Here is a 23506-nt window from a genome sequence, read left to right on the forward strand (position 1 = left end):
AGGGCAAAAGCTGAAATGGCCAGCACCCTGCCATTTATTATTAATTAGTTAATTATTATTAATCATCTTGGACACTAGCCAGAAGGGAGAGGGCCTCTGCAATAAGTGAAAGAATCTGCCTTGGTGTAAACCCGCTCACCCAGCAGGCACCGGGGTGCCCGACTGCCCCCCAGACCCGCCCTCCTGCCCCTCAAAGCCTGGTCCCAGCCAGATGGGGCCGTGGGAGCCCAAAGGCTCCATAAATACCTGATGACAGACAGGCTGACCTTTTCACTCCCCAAGACATGCCCTTCACTTCTCCTTCCTAAGGCTGCGCTCCTCCCCGGGAGTCCCACCAAGCTCGGGGTGGGCAACAGCTGCTTCCACCAAAATAACAAACTATTTTCCATGGCAGAATTGTCTCCGACATCTGCTAGCACAGCCCGGGCCGCACACGTGGCATGAATGGCGCTCTGGCTGCTCACAAGACACCCAAACAAACTGGCCCTGACCCTCCCGGCCCCAGAATTCCCCTAAATCCATCATCGTGGTTTGCTTTTCCTCAGAAATGAATGAAACGGAGTTCTCCATGTACCCCCCTTCTACCCTTGACAGCCACTATCCTAGAGCTCCTGAGTATCCGGAGCCACTTTGGGTGTAAGGCCTTAGGACTTCCAGTCTTGTACCCTCCGGTGCGTCAACAGAATCTCCCAGGGGAGGGGATTTGTCCCTGCTCCTGGGCCCACTACACGGACTTACGCCATCCCAAAGAGCCCCCTCTCCGTGTGGGAGCCTGCTCATCTGTCCCTGAAAGCCCCGGACAAGGAAGCCTCCGTCCAGCTGCCCATTCCTGATGGGTACCGGAAAGTCATGGAAGCTGCCCTCACAACTGCAGAGCTAGCCCTCCGTGGGGCCGGGGACTTCCACTACCACGTCCGAGTCAGTCCCACGTGAACCCTGAGAGGTCAGCGAATATAATCACCGCCATTTTATGGCTGATGGAATGGCTTGGCCAGAAGGAAGGATGGGCCAGCTTGGGAAGGAGGGGCCAGGGGTTCTGATTGTGCTTGGGGGTCCACACCCGCACACATGTGCACACATACATACACAGATACGTACATAACTACACACAGATACATCCATACACAAATATATAACATAGATGCACACAGGTACATACACATACACATACAAAATTACACACAGGTACACACACACACACACACACACACACTTTTTTTTTCCCCTCTTAAGGGAACAAACATCCCCAGAGGAGCCAAGTAGATGGCAGGGAATTTCCACGTCCCAGAAAGTCATCTGGACATCAGGGCATTCTCCCCATCAGCCCCCGTCCCATCACAACGGGCCGGCGTGTCTGCTTCACCTTGAGCGGAGGACTCGTGACAGGCCAGGAGCTGGAAGCCAGACACATCTCATCTTTTTCTCCAATCTCCTCCTCATGTTTTAGCAGCACCGCTGGCCCCCCGCCTCTCCCTCATGCAGCCAGCTTCTCCCCCCATCCCGTCTCTCAGACCAAAGGCAGGCTGCCATTCGGATGCTGTGGTCTAACGTCAGCCTGAGTCAATTGCCCGGTGAGCAAAGAATACATTAGGATAATTGGAACAACACAAGCGGACCCACGCTCCGCATATCAACACAACGGGGAGCTGGGCTGCTGGGTGGGAGTCGGGAACGGAGGGACGTCCTTTCCAGCAGCTTGTCTGCTGACCCAGAATGTCCTCTCCCAACTCGTTTTCCCAACACAGAAAGAGAGAAAATGGGTCCATGAGACGCCTTTTACCGCATAAGGATTGAGGAACAAGGGACAAGTTTTATGTGAGGGGCACTCCCACCTTAAGGGGCTTGTGCTGATTAATGATTAATTAAAGCCAAAAGGCTTGGATGGCTCGGCAACCAGGCCATATGGAAATTCACTGACCCTGTCTGCAGACTGGTTTAGGAAGGGGACTGGATCAGATTGCTTCTAAAATCCCATCAGCTCTACCACCTAGGACTTAGAAATGAAGAACCAGCTCCTTAAGGTTAAAAGCATGTCAAGGCCAGTTTCTAAAGGACCTTCCTTGAGAGCCATGTGGTCCAGTTTTTAACCTTCCACCTTAACCCATCACATCATTGTGCAGAATATCCAGAGGACAAAGGCAAGGTTGGAGCCATCTCCGTGGAGTTTTGTGAGCTCAAGCCTTGGGCAAACTGCCCTTCAATGTGAACTTGCCCCTAATGTCCCAGGCGGTCTGCCTGCTAGCAGGCAAAACGCACAGGCAGGGGCTAGAGAGCTGAACTTGGCAGCAGGAAGAACTGCATTTGAATCTAGCCCCGGTCATGACTGGGAAAATCACTGATCTTCCCTCAAACTCAGTTCTCTCCTAAGTTCAGTGAGGATGATAACCTTAGCACCAACCTCACTAGGTAGGATCAAATGAGATAAAGAATTCAAAATATTGCCCCAACTTTAAGGCTACATAAAGATTCACATTCAGATCCCCTTTGGGATGCAGATGGGATTTTCCCTCTCAAATCTACTGGAACTGCCTTGAGTCACTGTATTGCTGAGAAGAGCCACATCCATCAGAACTGATCATCACATAGTCTTCTTGTTACTGTGTACCATTGGTCCGGCTCATTTCACTCAGCTTCAGTTCCTGTAAGTCTCTCCCGGTCTTTCTGAAATCATCCTGCTGGTCGTTTCTTACTGTCTACTAAGTCCAGGAAAATAGTAGCATTTACCTCCTAGGGTTGTTGTGAGGATCAAATGAGATAATAATTATAAAGTACTTAGCAGAATGCCTGGCACATAGTAGGCGTTCCATAAAGTTTAGACATTATTAAAATAAAATCTTCCATTTGGATTTAAAGATTTCCATAATCTGGCCCCTTCCTCATATTCATGTACCTTTCCCCGTTGCATGAACTCTCTTAATTTTAGTACAGCGGCCTCCTTTCTGTTCCCGTCCATGATCCTCCATCACCCAGCTCCAGACATTTTTGCCGACACCCTCCTTAAGCTTGGAGCCCTCTACTCCCTTTGTTTTCACCTCTTGCCTTTTCTGGCTTTCTTCAGGTCTCAGCTCTATCTATCACAAGCACTCTTTCCTAGTCCTTCTTTCTTAATTTTAAAGGCATCTCTCTAAGAATAATAGACACACACATATATATGTCTATATCTATTTTATTTTATGTCATTTTTAATTTTATATATTATATATTTATTATATATTTTATTTATGTAATCTCCCCATTTGCCTGTAGTGCTTCTTGAGAACAGGGACTGGTTTTGTTTACTTGCCTTTCTTTATATTTCTAGCACTTAGTAAAATATCTGACACACAGTAGGCTCTTCATAAATATTTCTTAACTTTAATAGTAGGTTAGAAAAACAAACGAAATTGAATGCTGGGAAATTATGAAGAGGCAGCATGGCTCCCAAGAAGAGATATGAGAAGGTTCTTCCCTTGAGTCTTTGCAGAGATGTACCCTTACTGACAGTGGCAAGCTTTTCCAATAAGGTGTTAATTTTAGTAAGTTGTTTTTGCTTTCCCTTCCCTTTTTGGTTCTTTGTTAGGAGATGGCTTTCTCAGAACGGAAGAATGACACAGACGTTGGTAAATGTAGGTGATGTTAACAGATTTATAATAATTTCATTTAAAAAAATGAATTGTAACTACAGGTAACTAATTCCACCATAAGTTTGCACTGACTCACGCCAATTCATTAGCTTTTCACGTGTCAAGTGTTTTCACTTGGTGAGTGAACCTTCAGCCTCCCTATGCCAGTGCTTTTCAGGTAAAACTCCAGACCCTATGATCTTTTATATGAATGGGGATCTCTATCGTGCCTCCTTGGTTTTTAACAATGGCACCATTTCTATGGGATCGAATATGACCAAGGAATATGGCCAAGGAAGGGCCTCTTGAATTGGGGCATTCGGCTCCTTCTCAAAATTTGTTGTTATGGATATAAATATAAATTTTTAACCACAGACCAGCCAGTTAAAGGAATGCTTCTTTTCCTCCCCTTCCCCACCCGACACCAACTGTCCTGCCTGAGTGTATTTTTCCTCATTGTCTGAAAAATCAGGTTTTAGTTGGTTTCCCATGCCGGTGTGTATGGGGCTAAGCAGAAGAACCTGTTAGAGGAGATTACATGCTATATTGCAGGCAGGGGCCAATTATCATTCCTTTAGCCTTAAAATGATATAAGACAAATATTAAAGAAAATGAAGAACAGACTGTGGTCCCCATTTTCTTTCATTTCCTTTATCTCAAGAGTAGGAAGTTTACTGAATCTCCGCCAACAATTCACTCAGCCTAATGAAGTGTATAAGTAATGGGATTAAATAATCTTAAACCATTATTACAGTGGCCTGATGTTGAAATGCTTCCAGAGGCAGAGCAGTGAGTTCATGCTTGATTTAAAACCACCCAACCAGGGCAGGAGGGAGGTTCAAGCAGGAACTTCCAGAACTTGGCAACCATCAACCATCCATCCATGCTGGACAGAGTCTGGGCAAATAAGGTGGAGTTTTGGGTGCTTTTTTTTTTTTCCCCAAACGTTCCCAATTCATTTTTTTTTCAATGTACTCTAATGGTCAATTAATCAATAGCTCAATGGATCTCTTATCTCATCCATAACAACAATGAGATCATTCCCTTCAATGATATAGATCCCAATCCATTCATAGTTCCTTACCCCAAGAGTCTCATGGATGTCCTTTTTTGCACAGGGTTTTAGTTTCCTCACTTTCTCCTGACCCCACTGGATCACAAAGACAGTTTCTAAGCTATCTCTTCCTCTGGACACCAGAATGACTCATCTCCTTTTCCCATCACTCTTTGATTGGATGATATTAATTATTCTGTTTTTTTCCAACTCCATGTTGATTAATCATGGTAGGCTACTCCTAATTCTCAAGCACTTTTCCCCACACCCCCTTTGAGGGATATTCATTTAAAGTTTTCAGGAATCAATAGCAGATTCCAAATTATCAGTCATATAATACTCCCCACCTGGACCCCCTTGATTGGATTATAGAGGGATTAGGTCTCTTTGAATGTCCGGATTAGAGAGCCTTAGTGAATGGCTTAATGGAAAAGCATTTCTTTTCAGTACTTTTCAGTCCCGAACCTTTCTTCCTGAGCCCAATTGGGTTTGTTTGGCAAAGACGCTGGAGTGGTCTGCTGTTCTTCTCCAGCTCCTTTTAGAGAAACTGAGGCAAAGAGGGTTGTGACTTGTCCAGAATCGTACCTCTGGTCAGTATCTGAGATCAGACTTGGATTCAAGATGCATCTTCCTGACTCCAGTCCCAGCTGTCTAGCTACCTCATCACCTGGCTGCCTTAAGCATTTACTGTATTCTTAAGGCAATATAGGGATACAAGAGAAAAGTAAAGACAATAGGTTCTCCCAGAATTCTAGCTCCATTTGGGAGAGAGAACACATAAAAATGGGTCAGTCACAGAGATAATGAAAAAAGTCCCAAAATCTTCATGGGTATGGCGTTAGACCCCAGGGCAAGGCCAACGGAATTCTGTAGCAGGTGAGAGAGAAATGTCTGACTTTAGAACAGCTTGACAACAGGACTGGAGAAGCTGCATCTTCCCAGAAGGGTTGGAGTCAGTGACTCTCTGCTCATACATATCACATATGATTAAAACACATGCTTAAGTATCTTTCCATTTAAGTCCAGAGGAAAGCAGCCATTCATTCAATCCAATTTAATCAACATTTATTAAGCACCTATTGTGTACTAAGCTTTGGGGATATATAACAAGGCATATATATAAAGTGACTTACAGAAAGGTTTGGGAAACCTACTGTAATTCATGTTTTGTCAACGAGTAGCTGAGGGACATTGGGAATTTCATCTCACATCTGTGGGCCTCAGTTTCTCCCTCTGGGAAATGAAAGTATGGGGCGACGCCATCTTTAAGTTTCCTTCCAACTCAAATTCTCTTTTCTCAGTCAATTGCTTGCACCCAGGAGGGGGAGAGAGGGGCAGGCTCTGCTTCTGTCCTCGTTCTTTTTGTTCTAGTGGGCGCTTCTTGCCCACTGTCCCATGCCTCCCTCTTTCCCACCTGTAAATGGGGATAATGACGCCCTCTTTCTGTCAATCTCGCCTGATGTGAGGAGACTTGAGGCAGTCATGTCCATAAAATGCTTTGAGCTCCTTGAAAGAAAGGTGCCTTCTAGAGACAAGGCTCGTCATCAACACATTGCCAGTCAGTCTCGAAACTCCTGGGAGCCCGTGAAGGTACTTTATAATTATAGGGTCATAATCAGGATGCTCATTAAAGAGAGAAGTGTTTTTCAAAACATATTTTATTCCAAATTCATGTCGCTCTTTAGAGCCAATTATCCTCAGTAAGAAAAACGGGGGTGTCTGTGGACTCGAGTACTCTAGCCCAGTTGGCATAATAAGCTACAGCCTCATCTTGGAATTCTCACCAAGGAGCCATCAGGCTTCAGACAAAGCGGATGCTGCTACAGTTGTATCAGCAGAGCATCTGAATATCAGAAGAAATCCCAGGGGCCACCTGGTCCATCCCATATCAGAAAGAATCCCTGCGATCCCCGACTAAGTACTGAAATATCTCCTGGTTACTCACTGCTGGGATTGGGGAGCATGGAGGAAGAGGATCCAAACAAGCCTTCCAGTCGTCCTTTTGCCCCAACCAGCCTTGGAGAATTAAATTTACATCCCAGACTTTCGCAGCCAGGAGGCGTCTTGTGCCTGAGTCTTCCTAATTGTAAGACCAGCTTTTTGACCCAGGAGGTCCAGTGGTTCCCCAGATGTACATAGAGAATATATTAAATCCTTGTTCTTACATTTCAAACACAGAATCTAACTGGGCAGAGTAAGCTCGGGATGCCTCAGGGGAGCACAAACTTTAAAATATGAACCATTTGTGTATTTGACCTAAAAAGTAACTTCTCCACAGCTTGGCCTGGAAATGTTTAATGCACTATCTCCTGCTGCCTAACCAGCATTGGATAGGAACCCTGACTAACTATATCTTTAAACATAGAAAGACCCCAAATTATTCTTTTTTCGAGGCTGGGTCCATCCTCACCACCTCCTGTTGCTATAGAGATTCATTAGAGGTAGAAACCAAGATGGCGCTAGGTCATCTCAACTTCTTCTAACAGGGGTCAGTACTGAGGGAGGAGTAATGAACACAGCTCTGGCACCAGGGGATAAAGCCAGTCACTGATCAAGTTGAGATCTGCTCGTGAGGCAGGAGAGGGAGTATGAGGTGAGTGGACTGGGCAGTGAGCGACTTCTTGTCCAGTCTCTCCTCCTCCCACCCACTTAACGTCTCAGTCGTAATTGCTTTTGGAACACTTTATTAGGAAGAGCAAAGAACATGAGAAAACATTTTTTTTGTTGCCTAAGTACTAAACTCAACCACTTACTCTGGTCTCAAACTTTTGAATGCTTTTAAGTGGAGCCCTTTGCTGATATTAGGGTTCAAAAGAACATGGACATGTCTCCCGCTAATGCTTTTAGCCAAGTTACCTTACTCTTCAGACACCTGGGAAATTAACTTTCTATTTTCAGAAGCAAAGTAATCACTTAGGCTTTAACCATAATGAAAAATCTTGGGCTCCAGACTGTGCTGTATGAGCAGGGAGAGATGATGGGGAAAATGACTGGGGAGAGACTGGATTTCAGACACTGCCCACTCATCAGTACTGACTGTGCCTTGCAGTTCTCTTGGAGACTTAATGGGAGCACCGAATTCTGCTTGGAGCTTTTCTTTGGAACTCCCCCTCCAAGCCCCTTGAGTCATTCTGTGACTTAATAAAGTAACTTGTAAATGTATGTGTAATCTCCTGCAATAGACTCTAAACTCCATAAAGGCAAGAAAGGATGTAATTTTTCTCTTCCTATCTCCTCTATTTGACACACAGTAGGTACATAATAAGCTAATTTTTACTCTCTTTCAAGGTTACTATAAGATCAGAGATCTTGAGCTTTAAGTTCTCGGAGAGATGATTATGTTCAGTCCTGGAATATTACAGAAAAAAAACATTCTGGAGACAAAAGAGGTTGCCCAGGGTGAGATGGCTGCTTAGTGATTGAGGTGGGATTTGAACTCAGATGCTGTTGATTACAAGGTCAACACTCTAAACACCACATTGTGTGTGTGTGTGTGTGTGTGTGTAACCTCAGCCCATTTGTAGGAAAGAATAAGTGAGCTTATTCAGCTCCAAGTTTAAGTTATAGATATGACACGTAATTGCTTTTATTAAGTAATTTATTAATCATCTACTATGTGCCAGGCACGATGCTAAGTGTTTTAGAAACTTGATTTCATTCAATCATCACCACAATCCTAGGAAGTAGATATTGTAAGTCTTCCTTCCACCAACAAAGTATCGATCCATCTGTCTATGTATCTGTCCATCCATCTATCCATCCATCCATCCAGACATTCATCTATCCATCTATATATGTATATATGTATCTGTCCATTTATCTGTCTGTTATCTATCCATTCATCCATCCACCCATCTATGTTTTGATGTATCTATCCATCCATCTATCCATGTATGTATGCATGTATGTATGTATCTACCCATACATCAATCTATCCATCTATATATCTCTCACGTATCTGTCTGTCTGTTATCTATCTATTCATCTATCCATCCATTCATCCAAACATCTATCCATCTATGCTTCTATGTATTTATCCATCCATCTATCCATGTATATATGTATGTAGCCACCCACACATCTATCTATCCATCTATATATCACATCTGTCTGTTTAGCTCTCTATGTATCTATATATATATATATATATATATATGTCTGTCTAATGCATTTATGTATGATCTTATCTATCTATCTATCCATCCATCCATCCATCATCTATTCATCCTTTCCATCCATCCATCCATCCATCCATTCTTCATTCATTTTTGCTAAGTGATGGGATCTCAGGGTTGGTAGAGAAGAGAATTCTCCTAGTCTGTGGCACCCTAGTGATGGACTCTGTGAACTTGCCCAAGTTCTTTCCCAGATACTGACACTCATTTGCTTCCAGCTTAACCAGATCCAAGCCGGAGCTTGGACCTCAATGGCAGAACCGGCAAGAGCTCCCTCCCAATCCCACACCATGATGCGTTATGAGTGGAGGACAGACTAGAGAGATGACAACTATCACCATTGTTGTAGAATTTCCTTGGAGCACAAGATTCATTTTTGTGCCATTCAAGTATTTCTGTATTTTTTCCCCCCAATCTCCATGGGGCATGGCCTAAACCAAGAAGTAGAGTGGGTGTGAAAGATACTGAGTGAAAGGGGAAAGGTCCTCATTAGTGTGTAGTTAAGGCTCCTCCAGAACCAATAACAGAGTGGGTCTTATTGACAGAAAGTGGGGCATCTCTTCCTGAAAATTATTTTGTTGAACATAGTATCTGCAATATGGTGTACGGAATGAGCCCTGAAATTGATGTCAGAGGACTGGGACCAAAATGCTGGTGGAGCGATTTATTTCCTAGGTAATAGGGAATTTCTTGTCTCCAGGGTCCAGTTTCTTCAATATATAATGAAGTGGGTGGAATAAGGTCCCTGTCTGTTCTCCATTGGATGATTCCAGGGTTTACTATTTTGTTCAAAGAGATGAACATGGAAGGCGGCTGGACCCCGAGCTTAGCTTCTCATGAGACTTACTGGCCTCCTCCATCCCCTGTGACATTTTAATCAGTTGTGCATTTGCAGAGTGAAATATGGGGCAGTTTCTGAAAAAAACTTCCTTCCAGATGCCAGCCAATTGATGAAAATCCAGTCCCAAGCCATCACATCAACTCAAGTACTGAGTTAAACTCCATGAATAAATATTGTTTGAGGTCATCTTAGTAAAATTAACTGAATTCTTGGAGGAATTTTACTGCACTACCCTAGAAACACTTGGAGCTCACTGCCTTCCAGAAGGAGCCCCACCAAAGCTCTGAGCAAGAGAAAGACCCCCCCAAAATGCTTTATTTGTAGCCATTGGGCTTTTCTAGTTCTTAGGAATGAAAACTGCCCAGATTGTTCTCATTTCTTCTGGAATGTGTGAATGAGACTTCTCTGCTGAAGAATCAAGGATCTTAGTCCATGCTTATGGACAAGATGGCCAGAGGGCTAACCATCTAGAGGAACAGAGATACAGAATCTCAGGGTCTCCATGTTAGGGCTAGAAGAACAGAGATTCAGAATCTCAGGGTCCCACGGTTGGGCTGGAGGAACAGAGATTCAGAATTTCAGGGTCTTAGGGTTAGAGCCGGAGGGAAACTTAGACGTACTTGAGTCCAACTTTCTCATTTTGTAAATAAAGAAATAGGGGCCTTGAGGGGAAATTAACTTTTTAAAGTCACACAATTACTAAGAACTGAGTCGGATTTGCAGCCAGAACTTCCTAACTCCATGCCCACCACTTTATAGACATGATCCAGTCCTCAACATTACTTTTGAATATAAATTTGCACACATGCACAAAACTACAGCCTTACCCATCTATCCATATGCATATACATGGGCATGGTAGTATGTTTGGAGAGAGAAGACAGACCTCATCACAGGTGCAAAAGTGATATTTCTAAAACAAAGACCTGACACTCCCTGACTCAAAAATCTCTAATGGATCCTCATTGACTCTAGAACAAAATGGCGGACGACTCTTCTGTTTGACTTTGAGACTCTACAATTTGGCTCCAGTCCAATTTTCCAGGCTTGACAATCATTGTTCCCCTTCAAAAGCTATACGTCGGAGCAAACTGCCTGCTAATCCTCTGGAGCAATATGTCAGCTTCAGGCCCTGTGCCTCTAGTCAATTCAGCCCCCAATTTTAGGAAAGAAGTTGCCTTTCTTCACTACCTCTTAGAATCTGTAGCCTAAGAGTCTCTGAGTGAGGATTCACACCCAGGTCTTGCTGACCCTAAAACTCAGGTCAAACCCCTCTCCTGCAGGAAGCCTTTCCTGATGCCCCCAATTATTAGTGTTCCCCTCCTCCATATTTCCTCTGTATACATTTCATATATATTTTTTTAATATATACAAGTCACTTCCCCTGATCGAAACCAAGTTCTTTAGGAAAACTCTGTGCCTAGCTGTGGATCTCTGTGCTTACGTGATGTCTATTCCATAATAATCTTATAGTAAATATTTGTTAATTTATGAATGGATTATCAGCAATCTAGTCATGGAGCCATAAGATAAGTAAATGAAATAGAAAAGAGTCAGGTGATCAAAACGTCACTCAACAAGACTTATGATACACTCATCATGTTCCAGATATTGTGTTAAGCCCTGGGAATACAAAAACAAGGAGGAAGCACAAAAATAAAGCCAAATCTGAGCACAAAAAATGCTGCCCCAGAGCCCCAAGACCATAAATCACAAGGTAATGTCTCAAGCCTCCTTCAAGGTTCCTCAGCCAATCACCTGCCCTCAAGTGCCCAGGCTCCTCAGCCAATCACCTGCCCTCAGGTGCCCAGGCTCCTCAGCCAATCACCTGCCCTCAGGTGCCCAGGCTCCTCAGCCAATCACCTGCCCTCAGGTGCCCAGGCTCCTCAGCCAATCACCTGCCCTCAGGTATCACTTAAATAAGTAGATTCCCAGGTGGTAACAGAGTAGATGAAGGAAATGCTAAAGTGAAGAATTCATGGCAAACCAATGGCAGAGACAGTCAGAGAAGCTGATGATGAGGTGAGAAGACGAAAGACCCTTTCAGAAAGCAGCCAGGAGAACCCCAAGAGGGCGGCTGCTTAGACGATTTCCAAATGGGCCAGGAAGACTGACTTGCCCAAAGCCAAACCTGCCGTATAATACTTAGGATTTAAATCCGGTCTTCAGACTCTACTACTCCCACTCCAGGGAGGAAAAGACCAGCATGCCTCAGGAATACCTGAGATGCTTTAGACATGATTCCATCAAGACGTCAGTGATCTGGGATTTCACTAAACAACATTAAATCAGATCAGAACCCACCTATCACCTAGTGCCCAGGTCTTAAGAGACAGGCCTGAAACCCATAAAGAAAAAAGAGTTGAACTAGAGTCACAAAAGTGGGAAAAACTACATTTGAATCCCAGATTCTGAGCCCATATTTTTCTTGCCCTGCCTCCCAACCTACATTCTCCTGGAGAAAAAAAAAATAAATAAATAAATTAAATAAAACAGGAGGAAAAAAACCAAAACAACATTCAGTCCATGCAGCTGATAAATTATTCGATGACAGGTAGATTACAAAAATACCATGAACTCAAAATCCACCCCACCAAGAATTATTAAGTTTTCTTAACCCGCGATAAGGAATTAGAAAGACATTTCTCAGAAGCTAATCTCTGCTATTGGAAAGCATGTTGTATTTGCTTTTTAAAGTAAACAGAGATTAGCTCAGAGCGTATTGGTATTAATTCATTTTTACTGTAAGCTATAATGAAGGATTAGTAGGAAAAATCCATTAAATGAGACCAAACATGCAGCATCACAGAAATGGGAGGGTTTTCAGAAGCCCAGCACGTTGAATCAGGGCTGTTACAGAAAAGACTGGGCTTCTGCTGCTGGCCAGTGCTGGTTTTTTCACTCAGGATCTGAGCACTGACAGCCTTTGATGTTTGAGTTGTCCCAAAATACCAAGTGCTGCCTCGGGGGAATAGGATCGCCTCTGGTGGGGCCTCAGTTTCCCTATTTGTAAAATGTGAGGTTGGATTGAATTGCCTCAAATTTCTCTCCTAATTCTAGGTGTGTGATCCTTTGATTCTATCACCTCAAAAGTCCCTCTGAGCTCAAACATTTTAGGGCTGTGATTCTGTAACCAGATAATTATGGATTAAGAGAGAGAATTTTTTTAATGCATTATTATGCTCTTTTGGAATAGTCCCCAGAGTTAGGAAGAATCTCAAAGGCCATCTGATCCTGCTCTGTTATTTTATAGATGACTGAGGCATGGAGAGGTCAGATAACTGGTCCAAAATGACAGGTATTACTTAGTACGATAAGGTTTGAATCTCAGAGTTAGAATCAGTGTCCTTTCCACTGTATAATACTTGTTTTTTCACTCCGAGTACCCTCGTTCCACTTAGTCTTCTCAGATTAGCAGTGATGGTTATATGTGTAATTTTTAAAGAATTGCAGAGACAGATACATAATTTAATACAATCCTTGTACATTCTTGTAAGGTAGATGAAACTAGTATTTATTATCCCCGTTATTAATCACCCAGCCTGTTGTCCTACACACTATATTTTAAATTTTTATACTTTCAAAACTTAAAAAAATATTTAAATTGTTTCCATACCAACACACAATGGAGCTAAGAGGAGGACAATATTTCCCAGAACAAGTTAGTCAACTAGCATTTGTAAAGGAGCTATTATGGCCCATAGACTGAATCCCTACAGCACATTTGAAAAATGAGGATGGAGGTGATCAGATCTTTATGTACAAAGGCTGAGTTAGGGGCTGGGAAGGAACCGGGAGATTGCAGGGTTTTTTCCCCCAGAAACCTCCTTCCCCTGCCTGGTCATTCAAACCAAGCCCAGCCTTGTCCTGGAGCAAACAGAAGTTCAGTAAGTGAGTGAGTGGTGGGAGAATGAAGCCTGAGCTTTTCTCATGATGGGGACCAGCACTTACTATGTAGCAGGGCTCACAGTAGGCCTTCTTCTCCACAGCATAGAAGGGCTGCCCGCGGAGCTTGGTGCTGCAGACAATGCAGGTGAAGCAGTCCACGTGGAAGACTTGGTCCATGGCGGTACAGCCGGTGCCTTCGCCAACAACATTCTCCCCACAGCGGGCACAGCGGCCTGAAAGACACAGGGATGGGGAGGGAGAATCAGGTTAGAAAAGATATGAAATATCAATGGTCCCAAGACACCCAGAATGGATAAAAGATCTTCACTTTGAAAGGGGAAGAACGTTTGGATACAATGGCTAACACAGACCACCTTAGCAGGAGCAATAATTCCAATACTTAAATGAATCAGCCTGGAACAAGCACACATCTCTTGGGGGTCCTGGGCTCAAAACCTGTACATGACCCTGAGTCACCCCTACATGGTCTTGTGTACGTAGCACAATGCACCAGTCCAACAACCAAGCAAAGTTCTAAGATGTTCAGAGGAGGTGCTATTTTTCATGAGGGGAGGGAGGTTTCATAGGTGAAAGAATCCAAGTAGTTTGAGATGAGAAAAATAAGCGATGAGCATCCCACCCAAATGCCTCACTCTGGCACCAAACTCAACTTCAGGAATAGAAGCAGGAGAGACAAATAAATCAATGACAACACAAATGAGCATGTGAGGATGTTCAAAAATCCAGCTAGAAGAGAAGGTACTGTGGAAATATATTAGAAGGATTGCACATGTTTAACATACAGTGGATGACTTGCCATCTGGGGGAGGAGGTAAGGGAGAGAGAGAAAAAAAACAAAAAAACTTGGAACGCAAGGTTTTGCAACGGTAAATATTGAAAATTATCTATGCATGTGTTTTGAAAATAAAGAGCTTTATGACAAATAAAAAAGATAATAACAACTATAAACCAAGACTCAAAGAAAAAAGTAGATCTTCTCAAAGGTCTAAATGAATACCTGGCAGAAATGAAACAACTGACTAAAGAAGAAAAGAAAAGAAAGATCTGGGGAGGAGGGGTTGGAAAAAGAAATAGCTTAGAAAAAGGAAACTACTAAACATTCTTGAAGAAACTAAATATCAGAGAATGAGAACAAACAGAGACAAATGACAATAAGACAGCAAGGCATTTTAGAATAAAAAGTTTGGAAGCTAGAAGAAAAAATTCTCAATGTGACATTTAAGAATATTAACCTGAAAAAACCACTCAGTTTAAAGATATCAGATTCCTTTAAAACTATGATTAAAATAAAACAAACAAAAAAAAAATTTTGGATATTATGTTTAAATAAATAAAAAATGAAAACCATCCAACTCCATGAGAGTCAGAGGACAAAGTAAATACAGAAAGAACCCACCAATTCTTTTTTACATCAAAGAAAAGAAAACGACATCAAAGCAAAACAATTCTAGAAGCACCAAGAAAGGAGTTCAAGTACCAAGGAGCCATCATCAAGGTCAAACAAGACCTGGCAGCTTCTTCCAGACATGGGAGGAGAGTTAGGAATAGAATGTTCCCAAAGTCAAAAGATAGAGGCTTTTGGACAAAAATAACCCAACCTACAAAGCTGTGTACAGTTCTACAGAGGGGAAAAAGGATTTTTAATATAATAGAGGATGGCTAAGCAGTTTTGATGAAAATTCTAGAGTTCATTGGGAGCAAAGTTGGAAAAGGTGGGATGAGGCAGTTGTGTAAAGCAGTGGGTAGAACACAGGGCATATGGTCAGGAAAATTTGTGTTCAAATCTAAGCTTCAGAGTCTGGTGAATTTGTCTTTTTCCTAACCTGTTAAGTGAGGAGGATAATATCCACTCCTTGAGGATATCGTGAGCATAAAAGGAGACATTTTTCTCATTTTATATATACATATGCTCTGCACCTATATCTATATTTATAGCTATGTATGTAATTAGTATGAAATGGAGATTCATATTTTCACAAACAAACAAAACAAAACAAAACAAAACAAAAAATAATATATTTTCACAAACAACTATCCTTTGGGGATTTGGCTCTCTCTACAGAAATTCTCATCTGTATGTGTTTAAGTTCAGACTTAATAAAAAATTAAAAGGAGTACAAAAAAAGGGAGGAAAAAGGAAATTATCCTCCCTGAGACTTTGTTCCCTCTATTCTGCCTAAAGTTCATTTATTTTCCCTATAAAATTATACTTGGCTTTTCAAGATAGGTTATTCTTGGCCCTTTGGGGAATATGCTTTCTGAGCATTTTGCTCATTTAAAATGAAAGCGTCTGGCTGGATGACTTCTAAGGTCTAATATCATACATCTATTGCTGCACAGGAGAATAAAACCTGAGCCTTAGGGCTTATTATTAGAGGAAGAAAGGCTTACTGGGCAAACCCATGTCATCTTTAATTTTCCTAAGGCAGGAGAGTCTGGGAGTATTGGTGCTAAATCCAGTGGTCTGGCAGGGCTGGACTGGGGAGGAAACCCAATCTTTCCCATTGGTACCCAGCTTTGAAGATGATTTCTTTCAAAGGAATTGATCTCAGTTTAAATCTGTGGAAAGGCAGAGACTCTGGAGTCAGAAGACCTAAATTCAAATATAGGCTCTAGAATTTACAAATGGTATTAATCAGACAAATCACTAATAATCCCTGGGCACCATGTGCTTAAAAAATAATAATAATAAAGATTCCTGGACTGCAAGGAAGATCCCTTCCTGCTCGAGCCTGATTGCCTGAAGTCAGTGGCCAGATGGGAGGGAGCAGCTCCGATGTGAAAAGGCCCCAACCCTGCCTGTTTTGGGGACAGAGGGAGGGCACGGACCTCTGGGGCAGTCAGTCTGGCACCTGTGCCAGCGCTGGATTCACAAGAACAGAGGCAAGGCGAAAAAGCATAAATAAAAATAACCCCGTGCATCAGCAGAAACGGCAAAGCGCCCCGGATGCTTCCTTTTAGCAGGATGACAAATGAGGACCAGGCCTTTCGGAGAGACTCTTGGAAAGGGACGGGAGAATTCCCATCAGCCAGACCCGGCCGTCCTGCCCCTCCAGGCCAGCTTTGGCTATCCCTCATTCACAACGCTACCACTGTGAGCCAAGTGGCTCAGGCTCCCCCAGCTATGAAAACCTGAGGACTCAGGCTCCAGGCAGGCGGAAGAGCATCCGGGGAAGATGCTGACTGCAGAGCTCCCAGGAAGCTTCAGTCCGGGCTAAGTGACGGCCCGAGAGACTTGTTAACGGTCACGATTGGAGAGCCGGGCTCACCGAGGACGCCGGAACTCAGTGGGTCCGTGGATAGAGGAAGGATATAGAATACAAGGAATGAGGCCCATGGAACCAATCAGAGCCCTCAATGGCCAGGCCCAGAAACCCAGAATGGCCAAGCTGAATGCAGCCCTTTTATTAAATGTTGCTTTATGGCATCTAAACTGGTACTGCCACATTTGTTGGCACATGTGTCGACAGCTGGCGCTCCCTCCCTTTTTTTTCCAATGTAATAGAGAATGGGGCCCATAAAGTCAGACTTTACCAGTGCTGAGAGGAAGCAAAGACATTTTCCATTTTGATTATGGTTCTCCAGGGTCCACAGCTTCATGGTTCGAGGCCAGGCCACGGGCTCATGTGCCCAGCAGGCCTTATCTACTCTTTCTTAACTCCCCAGCCCAGGCTGGTCTCGGATTCTGAAACACTAAGTCAGAGAATCTGGGCCAGGAAGAGTCAAGATTTCTTAAATCAACCAGGGCCTCTCTTGCTGCCCACCCACATCTAACGCCATAACACTAGCCACTGCTACTTCTTCCTAGCATCCAGGAGGGAGGCAGAAAGCCTATTTCTGGGCAACCAAGCCCTCTGGGGTTATTATGAAGCTTCAGCCTAATGCTGCTTTTAGGCAATCACTGCTTTTGGGGGGAACTGTCTTGAAAATATTCAGTGCAATCACCTAATGTGGTAAAAAGCAATCATTGAACACAGTGCTGCTTTGTTTTTGTCATTCAAGGCACAATTCTATGAATCTGGAGCTGTGGTCCACTGAAGGGGAACCATCCACCAGGATGTCCTGGTCGGGGATACAGGACTAAGTAGGTGAGGCCCCTGGCAGGGACTCTAAGATACGTTTTCTTAGACATTATAAGTCTAAACATGAGTCCTTCAGTGGCAGAGTCAAAAATTTGCAACAATATGACTTGGATGCATCAAAACAGAGTTTCTTCTTGGCCAAGCGTAAGGCTCATGGGGAAAGGGATTGATGTTTTGGTTTTTGTCCCTAGTTCCCATCCATAGGATTCAGCAGATAATAAAAATGTGCCAAATGGGACTGAAAACAAACTAAGTCCAGGTGAAACAGCCTCCTCCCAAGTCGTTTTCTCATCCTCTGGGAAATCAAAGAGCCTTTACTTGCTGGGTACCAAGCATGGTGCCGACTTCTGAGGATATAAATACAAAATTGTCCCTTCCAATAATGTAAAGCATAATTCAATAAGTGAAGTTGCACAGTTCTGGGAGAAAATACGCAGATGTTTAAGAATGTATAAAAAATATGCAAAACAGAAACAATCAAAGTGAGGAGAGGACGAGCACTCTGTCGCTAGGGGCTCCCTTCAGGACGGGCTTACTCATTGTTGGTGGTATCCTCCAATTGATCAGTATCTTGCCAAACATGATTTCTGCTTTCTGTATCAGGAGGCCAGCTGCCTCCTTCTTCAGCTCAAACCTAGCTTGTCTATTTTACTCACACCAAATTTATTAATGGGACCAAAACTGTGGAGTACGTACACATTAGCACCCCAAATCTCCTGAGTGGCCCCAGGTGGCAGATTTAGCGGTACAGCCCATCCAGTCTTCCACCCAAGTCATCACCTTCACTTTCACTAACTTCCCCAGAACAAAATAGCCCCTGCTGGATTGTCTGGATCGTCTGTAATTCCTTGAGAACTGAACTTAGCCATTTTTTAAATGCATAGTGCAGCAGCTGGCACAGAGGAAGCCCTTAATATTGTTAAATGATGATCATTATCATTATTCATTCGTTCAATCAATCCATCACTCATTCCTTCACCCTTTCAATGATTTGAATGGCACTAGGATTGATTAGAGAGGGTTTAATCCAAATTCTATAACTTTGAAAGCTGCCTGTGTCATCTTATTATTTGTGTAGACCTGGGTAAGAACTCCCTTGTTATTCAATTGTTTCGATCATATCCAACTCTCTGTGATGTCATCTGGGACTTTCTTCACAAAAATATTGGAGCCATTTCCTTCTGCAGCTCATTTTATAAATGCAGAAACTGAGGCAAACAGGGCTAAATGACTTGCCCAGAGTCACATAATTAGGAAGGGTCTGAGGGTAGATTTGAACTCGGGCACATGAATCTTCCTGACTTCAGGCTCAACATTTTGTTCAATATGGCAGCTTCTAGCTGCTCCAAGGGCCTCAATTACCTCATAAATACAAGGAAGAAGATGGACCAAGTGACTTTGAAAGTCGCTTTCTGCACAAAATTTAAATATCTTAAATCACTGGTAACCTCCAAGATCTAATGAGTTTTATATCTTCATGATCCAACATCTTTACTATCCAACAAGTATCACACCGCACATGGCCCAAAGCCCCCGTTCCCTTGATATTATCTCTTTTTTTTTCTGATCTTGAAAAAGGTCATACTCCATATGTCATGGGAAGCTTGAAAGTCCTTAATGATGGCTAGATCATAAGTTACTTTTCTCATGAAAAGTTTTTCCATTAAAATGATTTACTAAATGATTTATATTTATTTGTTTTAATTCACTTGCTAACTCATCCCCCATTTAATAGTGGGAGTCTAGTGCCCAGAAAGGTAATTTTGTAGAAGAGACGGAGCAAAAAAGGATTCCCAGCTGCCAAGACTGTCTATGGCCCTCTCTTATGAAAGAGAGAGTGACTCAGTGAGGAGAGGTGGGGAGAAGTGACGTTTTAGGAACACGGGACAGCCAGTGTCTAGGAATGAGATGTGGGAGAGAGAGGAGGTCGGTCTGCTGGTGGAAGGCCCAGAGTAATAGCCAAGAGGATATGGAGCCCAAACAGAGGGACTTATAATTTATCTGAGGAAATCTCTGGAGGTGTCTGACTAGCAGAAACACATGGTCTGTACTTAATGAAAACCAATTGGCAGACGTGTTTGGGCTGAACTGGAATGGGGAAGAACTAGAGGCTGGAAGATCCATTAGAAGGCTGTGGTAATAATTGAGGTGAGAAGTGAGAACAGCTTGAAGTAAGGTGTTAGAAGCATGAAGAGAGAAGAAAAAAAGTGGGGAGATGTCAAAGTAAAACCAGCAAGATTTAGCAAATAACTGAAGAGAAGGCATGAGGAGCAGTGAGAAATCTAGAAACATGCTAAGATGCAGACTTGAAAAAGTGGAAGGATGGTGGTCAATGCAACGGAAATATGGAAATCTGGAACTTCTTCAAGCATCTGGACCTCTTGTTTTCCTGCATACAGTGGGTAGGGGGTAAAGGTTAGGTGATCTCTAAGACCACCTCCAGTTCTAAACACGAATCGCCTCCCACTGCAGCCACAGTTGCTCGCCCCAATGGCTCGTCTCCTTTCCTCTCCGGTAACATCCAACCTGTCCTATGGATATCTTGTTTGTGCAACATTGTCTCCTTCATTAGTTTGTGATTTACTTGACTCATTTTTCTTTCTGTTTTCCCAGTGCTTAATATAATGGCACATAGTAGGTGCTTAATCTAGATTTATTGATTGACTGACTACTGATTGATTTCCCATCTCTACCTCAAAAATAAACTGAATATGAGATCCTTGAGAAGCAGATTCCTTCCCCTTCTATTGCCAGTGCCTGGAAGCGTAGTTGCTACCCCAGGGTAGGCGCTGCCCAGAGGCACACAGATGCCCGTACCAGTGTTCTAACTCCACTATCATTATCCATCCCAGAATCCTCAGATTCTGATCTCCAAAGAGTAGAGGTTTTCCCTCAGACCAGAACAGCAGATAATGACAGTCAGAGGGGGTTGGAGGTACATGTCAAGGTGCTCTGGGGCGGAAAAGCCCCTCCCCTAATTAGGTCAGGTTTAGAATAACAGCCCAGTGTGAATGCATTCCTTACATACCCACCAGCTGACAACAAAGGTGGCCCCAAAGGGTTCTGGGAAAAAGGGAGGAGGAAATCAGCCTGAGAGTAAATAAAGGCTAAGGATAATCCCCAAATTGTTGGTTCACACCTGGCTAAAGGAGAGTAGGGGACATTGTGAATGAGGCTGTCATGTTTAGGGCATTAATGTTTTAAGAAAAAACCAAACTGAACTGTTAGAAATCTGCTGCTGAATCTCAGAATTAAGGGAAGCCACTGTGCCTACAAGGTTTGGAGCAGTCCCCCAACATCCTCTCCCAGAGGGGCTCCCTGGACAGAAGTCCCCTCCATCAATATAGGACATAATCTTAATGCAAGAAGGGATCTCAGAAGCCCTCCAGTCCAGCTTCTGAGGAAATGAGGCACAATAAACGAAGTGCTTGCCCAAGGTTATGGGGATGGTCAGTGCCACAGGGAGGGCTACAAGCAGGCCCTGTGCCCTTGACCTCAATCAGCCCTCTTTCTGGCTTTCCAGACCCCCCAGAGTTTGTGGCTGCATCTTGCATCTGGATCCCGACAGCTGCTGCAAAGCCCCTCCTGCTGTGGGCCTGACCCGTCCTCCAGGATGAGAGAGCAGGAGGCTGAGGATACAAGCTCCAGATCTTACATAAGCTTGACAAACAGCACACTCAGGTGAAGAAACAGGCTCCAGATGAGGAGGGATACACCCACGGCCTCTAAGAATCACAGGGACATCAAGACAGCCCAGAGCCCTCGGGAGAAGACTGACTCACCCCATTATGGGCTTTCTCCAACAGATTGTGGATCTGCCTTGTAAAAATAGGGTGAACCCCTGTCTAGGGGGACGGGAGAGGGGGCAGAGAGGGAGAGAAATCTGGAACACAAGGTTTTATAAAAGTGAATGTTGAAAACTATCTTTGCATGAATTTGGGAAAAGAAAATACAATAAAAAAATACAAATATGGCATAGAACAGCAGTACCATCTCTCAGGGAAATACTTTGGGATCTCAAAAACTGGTCTGCAGGAGCCAAATCTCCCTTGCGATTAAAGCTAAGAGATTCTTCCATCTTTGCTCCCTTAACTCTTGGCATACTGGTCAAGCTTTCAAATTCCCTTCCCTATCCTCCCAAAAGGGCAAGGGGCTACTGTTCCCAGTGTACTCTATACAGAATGATGCACCAATCTGTAAAGAATTTCTCTAAAGACAGCTACATAATAACTCAACAAAAGTGACAAGATTCTCCAGAAAGGCAACATTTGTTGGTCTCCAAGGGAGACCTGGGTCCTTCACAAAATGCTCGGATTGACGAAATATCTTCATTGACATCACGGCTCGAAGAAATACCTTTTATATGCAAAAAGGGGGCAGGAAGTGACTTATCAATGGACAAAGCTGAGATTCCCTATACAGGATGGGAAATGATTCAATGAATTAGTGAATGAATTAAAAAAGAAAACACTTAAGTGAAAAGCATTGTGGGGCAGCTAGGTGGCAAGAACTGACTCTGAAGTTAAGGACTTGAGTTCAAATCTAACTCCAGATAATCGCTAGCTGTGTGATCTTGGGCAAGTAACTTAACCCCCAATTTGCCCAACTACCCCCCCCCAAAAAAAAAGAAAACACTGTGCTAAGCCCTGAGGATATAAAGAGAAAAAATAGGCAGTTTCTTTTTCAATGAGCTCAAACTTCAGTGGAGGAGCCCACCCAAATAGAGGCTGTGAGTCAGATGGAAAGGCTCCATGCTCGTAGCACACTGTGGCAAAGCAGATGGTAATGTATATTCTCTAGTGCCATTGTCTGATATAACGAAGTCCATTTCTGGTGCTGACCCATTTGACAAAGACTTGGGCGGGTATTAACAGAAATCGGTGCTGGGCTGCACCTTCATGGGACTCACAGAAGATGGTTACAGGGAGTGGGAAGGAGTTAAAGTCAGTATCCTGGTGAGCACTGACTTAACACATGGCTGGAATCTAACGGGTCTGTAATAAGTGCAGGACAGAAGTCTTTGGCTCATTGGAAAACTCTCGGCACTTAGATCTCAAGTCCTGAGCTGTTTCCACCAGGTTGGGGAAAGAAATGGGATTTGAGGGGTAGCACTGACTTGACTCATTTGGTACATGCTGCCTCCTCTTTCCTGTGGGGGCCTTGCTGTTTCACCAAGGTTAGCTTGCCTGCCCTGTGGATGGCAGATGGTCAGCAATTGATGGGGATGGATAGCTCCTTTTCATAGAACTCACTTAATACATTAAAAAAATGGTTTTATGTCTTTCACTGTAAAAAAAAAAAAAAATTGGCTTAACCATCCACACAGAATAAACCAAATGGATGAAAAATGTACCCATTTAGCCATCAGTTTAGAGAAACTGAGGATCTCCAATTGGAGATGCTCAGTGACAATGTCCTAGGTGTTAGCTACACCTGATATACTGGTGTACTGATGTACTTTGGGAAGGACAGAGATAAACTAAAGTGCTCACAGAGGGATAAACCAAGATGGCGAATGGCGTTAAGTTTGTGGCTCTTAAAGGTGGTTTGGGAGAATAAAGGATGTTTTAGCCTGGAGAATCTGAAGGGCTATTGTGAGGTACTTTGTGGCTCTGGACAGAATTAGGACCATTGTAGAAGAATCTAAAAAAGATATATTTAGACTTGAGGCCGGGGGAAAATCCTAGAAAACTAGAACCAGCCATCTCAGGAAGGATGGTAGTGGAGAATGGGAACTTATTAAAAGCTTATTATGTGCCAAGTAATGCGCTAAGTACTCTACAAATATTACCTCAAAACAACCCTGTGTGGTCAGTGCTTTTGTGATTTGTATTTCACATCTA

At 43.4% G+C, this 23506-nt stretch overlaps 1 protein-coding gene across 7 annotated transcripts in view; it reads right to left on the reverse strand.

Annotated features, from left to right (window-relative positions):
- LPP (LIM domain containing preferred translocation partner in lipoma) overlaps nt 1–23506 on the reverse strand; it is a 576448-nt gene that overhangs the window by 80531 nt on the left and 472411 nt on the right. For all 7 annotated transcript variants that reach the window (XM_074297900.1, XM_074297898.1, XM_074297901.1 and 4 more), the window contains one exon: nt 13624–13793. In XM_074297900.1, the coding sequence (XP_074154001.1) occupies nt 13624–13793 (170 nt within the window). The remainder of the gene's footprint in view (nt 1–13623; nt 13794–23506) is intronic.

The sequence above is a fragment of the Sminthopsis crassicaudata genome, chromosome 3, assembly GCF_048593235.1.
Source record: "Sminthopsis crassicaudata isolate SCR6 chromosome 3, ASM4859323v1, whole genome shotgun sequence".
NCBI lineage: Eukaryota > Metazoa > Chordata > Mammalia > Dasyuromorphia > Dasyuridae > Sminthopsis > Sminthopsis crassicaudata.